Source organism: Leucoraja erinacea, chromosome 27, assembly GCF_028641065.1.
Source record: "Leucoraja erinacea ecotype New England chromosome 27, Leri_hhj_1, whole genome shotgun sequence".
Classification (NCBI taxonomy): domain Eukaryota; kingdom Metazoa; phylum Chordata; class Chondrichthyes; order Rajiformes; family Rajidae; genus Leucoraja; species Leucoraja erinaceus.
This window is the reverse complement of record NC_073403.1, coordinates 22,603,848-22,618,272: the sequence shown is the minus strand read 5'-3', so window position 1 is coordinate 22,618,272 and position 14,425 is coordinate 22,603,848. Positions and strand designations below refer to the sequence as shown.

The 14,425-nt window shown below is 42.6% G+C and overlaps 1 protein-coding gene across 4 annotated transcripts in view; it reads left to right on the top strand.

The window, feature by feature from the left end:
- The window catches only part of kat7b (K(lysine) acetyltransferase 7b), an 80,675-nt gene extending 77,518 nt beyond the window's left edge, over window positions 1–3,157 (top strand). For all 4 annotated transcript variants that reach the window (XM_055657289.1, XM_055657288.1, XM_055657286.1 and 1 more), the window contains one exon: window positions 1,510–3,157. In XM_055657289.1, coding sequence (XP_055513264.1) covers window positions 1,510–1,611 — 102 coding nt within the window. In that variant the 3' untranslated portion in view covers window positions 1,612–3,157. The remainder of the gene's footprint in view (window positions 1–1,509) is intronic.
- The last annotated feature ends 11,268 nt before the right edge of the window (window positions 3,158–14,425 follow it).

Genomic DNA, 14,425 nt, shown 5'->3' with positions numbered 1-14,425 from the left:
CAACTCACGTCTCATACCGTCAAAGTTACCTTTCTTTAAGTTCAGAACCCTTGTTTCTGAATTAATAATTTCACTCTCCATCCTAATGAAGAACTCAAACATTTTATGGTCACTCTTGCCCGAGGGGCCTCGCACAACAACACTGCTAACTAACCCTTTCTCATTACTCAATACCCAGTCTAGAATAGCCTGCTCTCTCGTTGGTTCCTCTACATGTTGGTTTAGAAAACTATCCCGCATACATTCCAAGAAATCCTCTTCCTCAGCACCCCTGCCAATTTGATTCACCCAATCTATATGTAGATAACTGTTTTACCTTTGTTGCAAGCATTTCTAATTTCCTGTTTGATGCCATCCCCAACTTCACTACTACTGTTAGGTGGCTTGTACACAACTCCCACTAGCGTTTTCTGCCCCTTAGTGTTTCGCAGCTCTACCCATATCGAATCCACATCCTCCAAGCTAATGTCCTTCCTTTCTATTGCGTTAATCTCCTCTCTAACCAGCAATGCTACCCCACCTCCTTTTCCTTTCTGTCTATCCCTCCTAATATTGAATATGTTCAGAAAAGATTTACAAGGATGTTGCCAGGACTAGAGGGTATGAGCTATAGGGAGATCTTATAAAGGTATACAAAATCATGAGCGGTATAGATCGGGTAGATGCACAGTCTTTTGCCCGGAGTAGAAATCGAGGACCAGAGGACATAGGTTCATGGTGAAGGGGAAAAGATTTAATAGGAATCTGAGGGTTAACTTTTTCACACAAAGGGTGGTGTGTGTATGGAACAAGCTGCCAGAGGAGGTAGTTGGGGCTTTGACTATCCCATCGTTTAAGAAACAGTTAGACAGGTAAATGGATAGGACAGGTTTTTAAGGGAGCTGGACCAAGCGCAGGCAAGCGGGAGTAGGGTAGCTGGGACATTGTTGGCTGGTGTGGATGAGTTGGGCTGAAGGGCCTGTTTCTACACTGTATCACTCTATGACTAAAACATGGTTTTGGCACAGTGGCACAGCAGTGGAGTTGCTGCCTTACAGCACCAGAGACCCTGGTTTGATCATGACTGCAGCTGCTGTCTGTACTGAGCTTGTATGTTCCTCCCTGTGACTGCGCGGGTTTCTCCGGGTGCTCCGGTTTCCTCCCACACTCCAAAGACATGCAGGTTTGTAGGTTAAGTGGCTTCTGTAGATTGTAAATTGTCCCTAGTATGTAGGATCGTGCTAGTGTATGGGGTGATTGGTGATGTGTGTACTCGGTGGGCCAAAGGGCCTGTTTCCACGCTGTATCTCTAAAGTCAAAGGTGAATAATTATTTTCTGAATTTTGGGTGCCAATAACTTTACAGTAATGCTTCAGCATGATAATACTAAATAATAATTAATAACTAAATAATTGTTTGTGTTATCTTTATTTGGCAATTTTTTTTGTTATGATTTAATAACCCTGCAACAGTCTTATATAATAATCGATGCATTAGCTTCCATCATCTGCTTTTTCTGTTTCTCTTTAGGATCTAATAGATGAGTGGCTGGCCAAAGAAGCAAAGCGAACAAATGGAAACAAAACCATAGACTCCAGCTGTTTGAAGTGGACGCCACCAAAAGGAACTTAGTTGGTCATTGTTTCTATCTCAGCCAAGACAACTCCTTGTAACAGCTAGTGAATGCAAAGCAGAAGATCCATAGCAAATCTTTAGCCTTACCCGTGTTTGTCCTGCAGAGGGCATAGTAAAGCGTACTACCCCAGCAAACATAGAATTGTGCTTTTATCCCATTTGTTGTTTGTGGTAACATTTCCAACAATGCAACTTGACACATGTTGTTAGGAGAGACAAATGGGCTTGAAATTTATAGTTGTACAATCTGAAATATATTCAAACACTCACAAACTTGTTTTTTGTTTGTTTAAAGGTTGATGCTTTTAAAGTTTTCTCTGAAATGTTCAGCCTTAAACCTGAAGCTAAAGAATAATTTTATATGTCAAAGATGAATAAATAAGAATGGTGCAATCCCTGTTTGGATTGTTTGATATGTCATTTCAAGTTTTTAAAATATTTTAAGTAGTAATGTTATTAATTCGCCCTCCATTTTAAAGGCTTGAATTTGCTTTTTAATGCATTTCACGAATGGTACATTTTGTGAGTGATTGGAAAACAGCAGAGGGGGGTAGAGTGCAGTGTTCATCTCTTTCATCAGCCTGATAACTTATCTACTGCTCGTTTCATCAGCAAGATGTGATCACCTGATATATTGTAAACATCATTCAAGTTGTGTACTTTTCATGATATTTGGTAAAGTAGTATCTTGTAATCATGAGATTAAATGTACCTCCTAACTCCCCCAAATGTACCTCGTTAGCACTATTATATTGAAAAGCACAATTTAATAAAGCTTCATTTTGTTTTAAAATATCTCTAAAGCACCCAAGATAATTCACTCTTAGAAAACCCGTAAGGAAATTATGTTATATCAGAACAGTCATCCAAACATAATTCATGATGAAACTTTGAAAATTTGACTATTATTAATAAAATTCTGCAATGTATCAATATATAGCATTATCCTGGCATAGTGAAGACGACAGGATCGATTTAATAAGCACTCCGTCCTTCCCCAAAATTCCCAAATTGGGTATGTACTGTTGGCAAATTTAAAATGTTTTAACTAATTAAATACAAATCTTAATCCAAATGAGGGAATGCGTGAAGCTTTGTATTGGAAAAATGTGAAGCTTTGTATTAGAAAAATATTGTTACAGACAAAACTGGTTTTGCGGGTGAAGGCATTGAATTGTTCATGAGATTTCTATAAAACTGGCCCATTTTACTCTTTTACAGGTACAAAGTTTTGAGTGAGGCTGTATTTGGTATTGTAGTACGCACAGTTGTCACGTGGTGTCTTAACACACTTTTAAAGTTAAATCACTGGCAGCTAAACCTAGCACTAAACAAAAGCTTGGCATCTTTGTAAATGGAGCCTTGTTTGGTCTGAATAGAAGGGTACCTGTTTTGCCCTTTAGAATGAAACCGGGGTACGCAATTAGTCACTGACGTTGCTGTGCCAAAGTTAGAATTGAGGAACGTTGCTTAATTACTTGTTGTACCAAATGTGATGTAATGCCTTCTGTACCTGCTTATAAATAAAGCATGTTGTACAGTGTGTTTTCAACATTTGTTAATGATTTTTTTTGATGTTATATTAAAAAGAACCCTGTAAATTCCAACAAATTGATAGTTTGGAAGAGATTGTTGAGTTTTATTAGTTTTCAGCCGATTGATTCAAATATTTACCATACTGTAATATTAGAAATAAAACAGCTTGGAAATCACATAAATGAAATGAACTGGTCAGGTGCAAAGAAAGGAATACTAACCTGGGCAAAAGGAGAGATAAAAGTTAGTCAACTAACTCTGTAATAGAGTGAATTTTTCCAAGGTTTTGACAATGAATAAAGTAATGTGACTTGATACTTAGGAAAAGAACTACAATAGGAAGTACAAAGAAAGTCATGGAACAATGTTTGATAAAAGAGCAGATTGAACATGCAAAAGCATTAGTTGAAACACAAAGGAGAAAAGTCCGTAAGTCATAGGAGCAGAATTAAGCCATTCAGCTGATCAGGTCTACTCCATTATTCAATCATGGCTGGTCTATTTTTCCATTTCAATCGCATGCTGGTGCCTTCTCCCCATAATCTTTGACACCCTTACCAATCAAACCTGTCGATTTCTGCTTTAAAGATACCGAAAGACTTGGCCTCCACAGACCTCAATGGTGGGAGGGATCCCTTTGCTGGGATTCATTCATCCCAGCAATGAATTCCACAGATTCACCACCCTCTGGCTAAAGTAATTCCTCCTCGTCCCCTTTCTAAAGGTACATTCTTTCATTTTGAGGCGGTGCCCTCTAGTCCTAGACTCTCCCACTAGTGGAAACTGCCTCTCCACATCCACTTTACCCAGGCCTTTCACTATTAGGTAAGTTTCATTGAGGTTCCCCGTCACCCTTCTAAACTTCAGCGAGTATAGGCCCAGACTTGTCAAACGCTCATCATACAGTAACCCAATCATGCCCGGGATCATTCTCATAAACCCCTTCTGTACCCTCTCCAATGCTTGCACATACCTCCTCAGATATCAGGTTGAAAGCTGCTCACAATATTTCAAATGCCGTCTGGCCAGCGTCTTCAAAAGCCTCAGCATTGCATCCTGCTTTTATATTCTAGTCCTCGAAATTAATGCTAATATTACATTTGCCTTCCAATTCAACCTGCCAATTAACCTTTTGGTAATCCTGGTCCTTTCAAGGTCCTTTGCACCTCCGATTTCTGATTTCTATCGTCATTTAGAAAATAGTCTTTATTTCTACTACCAAAGTGCATGACCGGACGCTTTTTGCTACGCTGTGTTCCATCTGCCACTTCTTTGCCCACTCTCCCAACCTGTAGAAGTCCTTCAGCAGACTCCCTCCTTCCTCTACGCTCTCTGCCCCTCCATCTATCTCCTTATCATCCGCAAACTTGGCCACGAAGCTATCAATTCCAACATCCAAATCATTAATATCCAATGTGATGAGTAGCAGAACCAGCACCGACCCCTGCGGAACTCCGCTAGTCACCAGCAGCCAACAAGAAACAGCCCCCTTTATTCCCACTCTTCATATTCTGCCGACCTGATATCCATGCTAGTATGTCCCCCTCTAATACCATGGACTCTCATCTTGTTTAGCATCTTATCAAAGGCCTTCTGAAAATCCAAGTAAACATCTATTGACTCTCCTTTGGCTATCCTGCTACTTATGTCCTCAAAGAATTCTAACAGATTTGTCAGGCAAGATCTCCTCTTCACTAAACCATGCTAACTTTGGTCCATTTTGCAGGATGTACAGGAGCCCACATCGGGAACACCGGATGCAGTAGATGACGTTAAAGGAGGTACATGTGAACCTCGGTCTCACCTGAAAGGACATTTGGGGCTCCTGGGAAAGTACCTGAGGAGAGGATGGTCTGGATGGGAAGGGGTGAGTGGAAGTTGCGGAGGGAGTGGTCCCTGCAGAAGGTAGAAAGGGGTGTAGATGGGGAGATGTGATTGGTGGTGGGGTCATGTTGGAGATGACGGAAATATCAGAGGATGTGAGGGTTGGTGGGGTGAAAGGTGAGGACCTGTAAACTCTCCCTTTTGCGTTTAGGGGCAGGACAAACTAGATCATCTGAGATCTATGGGAGTCATCTGTTGTTGACCCTGTTCTGTCCTGGTCTTTTCTCGCCTCCAGCCCATACATTCAGTCTGAAGAAGATTCCTGTCCCAAAACATCACCTATTACAGAGGTGCTGCCTGAGCCACTGAGTTACTCTGTCTACCTGTAATGTCTTTTTTTTCCAACTGGATGAGAAGATGAATTGGCATAACCCTAAATAGACTACTATATTAATGTAAGAAACACAAAGAAATGAAACAAAAGTGAGTGGTTTTGCAGATAGTGAAGATGGTTGTGAAAGATTGCAGCAGGATCTGGATCGATTGGCCAGGTGGGCTGAGGAATAGTTGATAGAATTTAATACAGAGAAGTGTGAGGTGTTGCATTTTGGGACGTCTAACTAGGGCAGGGCCTACACAGTGAATGGTAGGCCTCTGGGGAGTGTTGTAGAGCAGAGGGATCTAGGAGTACAGGTGCATGGTTCCTTGAAGGTCGAGTCGCAGGTAGATAAGGTGGTCAAAAATGCTTTTGGCACATTGGCCTTCATCAGTCAGAGTATTGAGTATAGAAGTTGGGAGGTCATGTTGCAGTTGAATAAGACGTTGGTGAGACCACATTTAGAATATTGTGTTCCGTTCTGGGCACCATGTTATAGGAAAGATATTGCAAGCTTAAAAGGGTTCAAAAAAGATTTACGAGGAAGTTGCCAGGAATTGAGGGCGTGAGCTATAGGGAGAGGTTGAGTAGGCTGGGTCTCTATTTCTTGGAGCGCAGGAGGATGAGATTTTATAGAAGTGTACAAAATCATGAGAGGAATAGATCGGGTAGGTACACAGAGTCTTGCCCATAGTAGGGGAATCGAGGACCAGAGGACATAGGTTCAAGACAAAGGGGAAAAGATTTAATAGGAATCTGAGGGGTAACTTTTTCACACAAAAATTGTGGTGGGTGTATGGAACAAGCTGCCAGATGTGGTAGTTGAGGCTGGGACTATCCCACTGTTTAAGAAGCAGTTAGACTGGTACATGGTTAGGACGGGTTTAGAGGGATATGGACCAAGCGCAGGCAAGTGGGACGAGTGTAGCTGAGACATTGTTGGCCGGTGTGGGTATGTTGGGCCGAAGGGCCTGTTTCCACACTTTATCACTGTGACTCTTAAAAACCTTTGTGATCCCAGCAGTAAGAGTAGAAATGAGGTTTGTTTGGACATGTATACAACGTTAAGAAGGATGATCAGATGAAATAAATATCTAAAATGAAGCGGGAAGTGTGCGTGTCAGCGGCTCCTCTCAGCCTACATGGATCGGTTAGAGCAGTAGTTAGACACACCGAGGGGCATGCAGGAGGCAGAAATGATTATAAACTAGTTTCAGGGCAATGGTTACACCAAAGGTTCTGCTAGATGGATGGGTGACTGCCAGTAGAGTCAGGCAGGTAGTGCAGGAGTCTCCTCTGGTTATCTCCCTCTCAAACAAGTATTCCATTGTTAATACTGTTGACTGCATGGCCTTTCATGGACAAATAACACCAGCTGCCAGAGTAGCGGCACCACATCTGGCTCTGCTGAATCGCAACGTAGGACTAAGTCGTCTTTGGACAGTTTCCAGGGAAAAACCCGGGGAAAACCAGTGCGGTCATGGGGAGAACGTACAAACTCCGTACAGACAGCACCCGTGGTCAGGATCAAACCCAGGTCAAAGTCAGCATGACTTTGTGAAGGGGAGGTCTTGTCTGACAAATTTACTGGAATTCTTTGAAGAAGTAAATAGCAGGACAGTCAAAGGAGAGTCAGTAGACGTTGTTTTCCTAGATTTGCAGAAAGCCTTTGATGAGGTGCCACGTGGGAGGCTGCTAAGGAAGATGAAAGCCCATGGTATCAAAGGGCAGATACTAGCATGGATATCAGGCTGGCTGGATGGCAGAAGCCAAAGAGTGGCAATAAAGTTTTTTTTTATGGTGGCTGCCAGTGACTAACGGAATTCTGCAGGGCCCGGTGCTGATGCCTCTGCTCTTCACGTTGTAAAACTAATGATTTGGATGAGGGGATTGAAGGCTTTGTGGCACAGTTTGCGGAAGATACAAAAATAGGTGGAAGGGCAGGTAGTGTGGCGAAAGCAGGGACTCCGCAGATGGACTTGGATAGGTTAGGAGAGTGGGCAGGGAAGTGGCAGATGTAATATAGTGTAGGAAAGAGTGGAGTCATGTGTTTTGGTAGTATGAATAAAGGCATAGATTATTTTCTAAATGGGGAAATAATCCAGAAATTGGAGGAGCAAAGGGACTTGGGAGTGCTGGTGCAGGATTCCCAAAATGTTAATCTGCAAGTCGAATTGGTAGTAAAGAAAGCAAATGCAATGCTAGCATTTCTTTCAAGAGGGCTTGTACACAAAAACAGGATTGTAATTCTGAGGCTCTGGTGAGGCCGCATTTGGAGTATTGTGAGCAATTGTGGCAACATATCGGAGGAAGGATGTGCTGGCTCTGGAGAGGGCCCAGAGGACGTTTACAAACATGACCCCAGGAATGAGTAGGTTAACATACGATGCGCTTTTGATGGCAGCAGGCCTGTACCCGGTGGAGTTTAGAAGAATGAGGGGGAATGAAGAATTCCTAATAGAATTAAAGGACGTTCTATTAGGAAAGAGTTGTGGAGGAATTTCTTTAATCAGACGGTGGTGAATCTGTGGAATTCTTTGCCACAAAGGTTGTGGAGGCCAAGTCAGTTGATATATTCAAGGCAGAGATAGATATATTCTTGATTAGTATGGGTGTCAAAGGTTATGGGGAGAAGGCAGGAAACGGGGTCGAGAGGGAGAGATAGATCAGCCATGATTGAATGGTGGAGTAGACTTGATGGGCTGAATGACCTAATTCTGCTCCTATCACTTATGACATGAACTGGTGGATTGACCCTACTGGGCCTTGTATGGGGAGTTATGGCTGGCCAGATGACTGGCTTTTCTGTGGGAGAGCATTTTGGAAACTATTTACAACCCAAGATTTAAGAGAGTTATGATTAGGATAGGCATAGGCCTGGAACTTGAGGGAACGACATTTGAGGAAGGCAAATTACAACATTATTAAGCAGCAACTAGGGAATGTAAATTAGGTGCAGATGTTATTGGGTAAGTCCACATCTGACACCTGGAAGTCATTTGAAAATCCAACTGATCAGGACTGGCAGGATCCAATAAGGAGAAGAGGCGGGGATGGCAAGGGAACCTTGGATGACAAGAGAGGTAAATTTAGTCAAAAACTGAATTAAGCCTTTGTTTTAGAAATATGAAATCAGAGGGCCATTGAGTAAAATAAAAGCAGGAAAGAACTCAATCAGAAGATTAGTAGGGCCAAGAGGGCCCCTTGAAAAAGTCCCTCACAAGTAGGATTAAGGAGAATCCTCAGGCATTTTATGCATGCATTAAAAATGGGAGATTAACTAGGGAGAGGGTAGGACTGCTCAAGAATAAAGGAAGGAATTTATGTTTGGAGTCAGAGGATGTAGGCGAGGTACATTACGAGTACTTGGCATCAGGGTTCACCATGGAGAAAGATAGGGAGGGTAGTGAGAATGTGCCATCAGGAGTGGTAGTGAAAGCAGATATAGTGGTATTTAGAGACTTTTAGACAAGCATATGGATATGGAGGGGTATGGATCGTGTGCAGAGAGAATTAATTTGACATTGTTGGCCAATGGCCTGCTCCTGTGCTGCACTGTTCTACATTCTATGTTTATTGTTGATGTAAAGTGTGACAGTCTTGCAGTATTACAACGGTAAGGAGGTAATGAGAATCAAAACATTTTAATGTAGTTGAAAGAGGTGACAAAAACAAAGCTGTAAAACAATATGGAGCCCATTGAGTATATGAAAAGAAAAATCTGGGTAATGCTTCATCTTGTAGCAAAACTAATGGATATGATGAAAGTTTGTTCATTGGCAGGCGTGATTCAAAAATAGTAAGTCATAAGGTTTCAATGTTAACTTTTCTACAAGGAATTGGAGAAAGGAAAATTAGGTGGCATTTATAATCTATGTGTACTTGCTGGAAGGCAGGGAGGAAGCAATAAATTAATGTCAGTTTAAAGTGAAAAGCTCTCCTTGGTCAATACAGGTCTATTATCTTCCCAAAACATTGGTTGTAAATTTGATAATATGGAGTTCTGAAGAGAAAGATACTGGTTCACTAACCTTCACTTCTTTGAATGTCATACCCTGTTTGACAATAGACAATAGGTGCAGGAGTAGGCTATTGAGCCCTTCGAGCCAGCACCGCCATTCAATGTGATCATCCCCAATCAGTACCCCATTCCTGCCTTTTCCCCATATCCCCTGACTCCGCCATCTTTAAGAGCCCTATCCAGCTCTCTCATGAAAGCATCCAGAGAACCTGCCTCCACTGCCCTCTGAGGCAGAGAATTCCACACACTCACAACTCTCTGTGAGAAAAAGTGTTTCCTCGTCTCCGTTCTAAATTACTTGCCCCTTATTCTTAAAGTGTGGCCCCTTGTTCTGGACTCCCCCAACATCGGGAACATGTTTCCTGCCTCTAGTGTGTCCAAACCCTAAACACTCTTATATGTTTCAATAAGATGCCCTCTCATCCTTCTAAACTCCAAAGTATACAAGCCCAGCTGCTTCATTCTCTCAACATATGACAGTCCCGCCATCCCAGGAATTAACCTTGTAAACCTACGCTGTACTCCCTCAATATCAAGAATGTCCTTCCTCAAATTAGGTCCAGTTTGGTCTTGTGGGCACTACAATCTATACTTAAATAATCCCAGAAGGCTTTTTGACAAAGTTAGGCATGTTAGGTTATTGGGTGGAATGCCGATTAGAGGAGTAGAATTGAACTGCAAATAAATGCAGGACTCAGTATTGAGAATAGCAATAGCAGTAGCAATTTGACCTCAACAAATCTGCCAACATGGTGGCCCAGCGGTAGAGTTGCTGCCTTAGAGGTATTTACAGCCCCAGAGATTCGTGTTCGATCCTGACTACGGGTGCTGTCTGTACTGAGTTTGTACGTTCTCCCCATGACCTTGAGGGTTTTCCCTGGGGTGCTCCAGTTTCCTCCACACTCCAAAGACATGCAAAGGTTTGTAGGTAATTGGGTTCGGTAAAAAATGTAAATTGACCCTAGTGTGTAGGATAAACAAAATTAAATAAACTAAATTAATAAACAGACCTGGTCTATTTTCATTATTAAAAATATTTTAGATGAGACAGTAAAATTGTAGAATTTAACTAGAAATTGTAGAATAAGCTGGACAAAATATCTACATGGATGTAACATGTTGAAATGTTGATGTGGTGGAGGGTACAGTGAAAGAAATCCAGGAAGCTTGAGTTTCATATTATCTGGCTAATTCTGAAGTGCAATAATGAAAATAATAGTTAACTTTGTCAGCAAAATCACATATTAGAATTAGTAAGAAACAAGATCAACTTTTAAAATGTGTAGGAAGGATCAGCAGGTTGGTTTACACCAAAGATAGACACAAAATGCTGGAGCAACCCAGTTGGTCAGGCAGCATCTCTGGAGAAAATGAACAGCTGATGTTTCGGGCCGAGACCGCTCCCCAAACCGAGAGTCATGAGAGAGGGAAATTAGAGGTATGAAAAGGCACAGAACAAATCACAGATGACTCAAGAAAGGTGGAGCCCACAATGATCCATTGTTGGCTGTGGAAGAGGTGATAATGAAGGGATACAAACAGTGAAACTAGCAGGACTTCTTAAATGTTGAGGCTAAACCTTAAATGCAGTTTTGGTCCCTGGTGAAAGTGCAAATAATCAAAGTTGTTCCCAAGCTTTAGAATTTTGAATTTGGAGGAAGGACAGGAGAAACTGTGTTTCTAACCTTGAATAGAATCTGCTAAAAAGTAGTCTTCTAGACATATATACAAGATTGTGAATGGATTGGAAGATATCAATCCAGACAATTAAATGGATGGTGAAACCACCGCACAAAGTAGGCTGGAATAGGTTAAATGTAAATTTACAAAGATCAGTTAACATATGAAATGAATTATTGAATTTAGTGAAATGCAAGCAATGAAATCATTCAAGAGCAAGTTGATGTTTTAATAAATGTCTTTCCGGATGGATTTGTCAAATAGCCTTTCTCAGCTATGATTAACGTATGATCTTTCCATCAGTCAAGATGATTTGAGACCTTTTGTGGTCACACAGGCTTCACAAAATGTCCTTGCCTGCCCATTAATTTACCATGTAAAAGGTTGCAGATGCATTAAGGTACAGAATAAGACAGGAGAAATGAACCACAGCTGCATGGAATAAATATGCCATTTCAAAGTATTGAGTGATGCTAAATCATTATGTTGTCCTTTCATTTCTGTAGTTCACCAAAGGAAGCTTGTAAATTGCAATGACATTTGTCTCAGCTTTTTGTGAAAGTGTCGGGTGACTTTTTCTTCAGTTTATTAGTAATGGTCAAAGCCAATCTTGGATTGTGCACTTGCTGTTGTGATTGGGAAACTCAATGCAAGAAACCAAAAGAGGTGTGTAGAAAATAGAAGGGATGCATTGAATATTCCTGAAGATGTTGCTAAAACAGGTGACTTTGGGTACCTAATTCTTCCATACTCTTCCTTTCCTGCAGCGTTGCTTTATGAAAGAGTTCTCACTCTACTGTAGTTGATTTCACCCAAATGTATATTTCCCCCAATTGCTTTTCTTGCATGGAAAGGGTGAAGCTCAAAGTGTTGCCACAGTTACAACTTCTACAGATTCATTTTGTTGCATTAAGGCTGTCTCAGCAGCTTTCTGATCCTTCAAGGCTTTTGAGGAACTTACCAGGAAATAACCTGGTGTCACTAAACATGTGGTTTAAGGATTGAACTGAAAACAGAAATTGATTTTATTCTAAACTTGTAAAAATCAAGTTAATAACATCGCTGTGAGTTACTGATCTTGATTGTGGTGTTTAAGAAGAAACTGCAGATGCTGGAAAAGCGAAGGAAATGCTGGAGAAACTCAGCGGGGGAGGCAGCATCTATGGAGCAAAGGAAATAGGCGACGTTTCGGTTCAAGACCCTTCTTCAGTATTGATTAAGTTGTTTCTGAGTGGAAAACCTCAAACTCAACCCTGAAGCATCAACAATATTTCCATTAACAGAGTCCAGCTCTTTTACTTTAGACTTTATATTTTAGGGATACAGCGTGAAAGCAGGCCCTTCGGCCCGACGAGTCCACGCCAACCAGCGATCACCCCCACACACGAGCACTGCCCTGCACACTAGGGACAATTTACAATTTTTACCAAAGCCAATTAACCTACAAACCTGTACGTCTTTGGAGTGTGTGAGGAAACCACAGCACCCGGGGAAAACCCACATGGTCGCAGGGAGAATGTACGAACTCTGTACAGGTAGCAACCATCGTCAAAATTGATGCACTTCAGCATGTTATTATGTTAAAAGGTTTTCCATAAATATGTTGTTAAAAGATGATAATTTAAAAAAATATTCCTTGCAGAAGCATAAACCCTCATGAATAATATATGGCATTTTAAGAAGAGTATTTAGGGTTGGCTATGAGACTGGCTAAGTAATCACTCTATTATGAGTCCTGCAAAACATCTGAGTCTGGTAAAAAAAGGAAGTAAGTACGAAATGCAGTTCTGTACCGTCCTTTATTTAAAGCAGTCAGTTCTCCATTAGAGAAATCAAAAGATATGAGCAGTGATGGGACTGTGCACTGCCTCTTTGATGTGAGCACCAAATGGGAGGTTGCCGTGGAAAGTATTGAAGAAACAACCCTTTTTGCCACCTATCTACTTCTCCACTGGAAAATGAGCTGATGCAAAATTGACAACCTTTCTCGTGACCTGACCAAAGGCCAAAGCCAACGTTTCTACTGTGGAACAAAAGCATGCAGTTTAGTTTAGTTACAGCACGGAAACAGGCCCTTCGGCCCACTGAGTCCACACCAACCAGCGATCCCCATGCATTAACACTACCCTGCGCACACTTGGGACAATTTTACATTCATACCAAGCCAATAAACCTACAAATCTGTACGTTCTTGGAGTGTGGGAGGAATCCGAAAAACTCTGGGAAATCCCTTGCAGGTCACGGGGAGAATATACAAACTCAGTATAAGCAAGCACCCGTAGTCAGGACCGATCCCGGGTCTCTGGCTGCAAGGCAGTAGCCCTACCACTACGCCACCATGCCACCCTCGATGCGTTTCAAATTAAATTCCATCTCTATCACAGACATTGGGATTTGATTATATTGATCTCCAATTTGTTGAGAACAGCTTCTTTCCAATAACTATCAGGCTGTGGACATTACGAACTCCAACTAAACTACGAACTGCCTTGATTGCACTGGGACTTCAGGCTATGTTTTTATTTTTGCACGGTATTGTTTTTGAGGCAGGTACGTACAGCATTTAAAGGACATTTTTGGCAGGTACCTGGATATGAAATGTTTAGAGGGATATGGGCAAAACTTGGGTAGGTGGGACTAGCGTAGATGGTAAATCTTGTTCAGTATAGGCAAGTTGGGCCAAATGGATGTTTCCATGCTGTAATGTATAACTACGATAAGCAACTGTCTCTGTCTCTCCCCGTCTCTCCCTCTCCCTGTCTCTCCCTCTCCCTGTCTCTCCCTCTCCCTGTCTCTCCCTCTCCCTGTCTCTCCCTCCCCTCTCTCTCTCCTCTCCCTGTCTCTCCCTCTCCCTGTCTCTCCCTCCCTCTCTCCCTCCGTCTCTCCCTCCTTCCCTCTCCCTCTCCCCTCTCTCCCTCCCTCCCTCCCTCTCCTTTCCCCTTCCCTCCTCTCCCTCTCTCCCTCCCTCTCCCTCCCCCTCTCTCACTCCCTCTCCCCTCCCTCCTCCTCTCTCCCTCTGCCTCTCCCTCTCCCCATCCCGCCTCCCCCTCCCCTCCCTCCCCCTCCCTCCCCCTCCCTCCCCCTCCCTCCCCCTCCCTCCCCTCTCCCTCCCCTCTCCCTCCCCTCTCCCTCCCTCCCCTCCCTCCCTCTCCCTCCCTCCCTCTCCCTCTCTCTTTCTCCCCTCCCTCTCCCTCTCCCTCCCTCCCTCCCCCTCTCCCTCCCTCTCTCCCTCCTCTCTCTCTATCTCTCTCTCCCCACACCCTCTCTCAAACTTTCCCACTGTCTCTATCTGTCTCCATCTCTCTCTCTCTCCCTGTCTATGCCTCTCCCTATCTCTCTCTCTCCCCCTCACCCTCTCTCTTTTGTCTGACTCC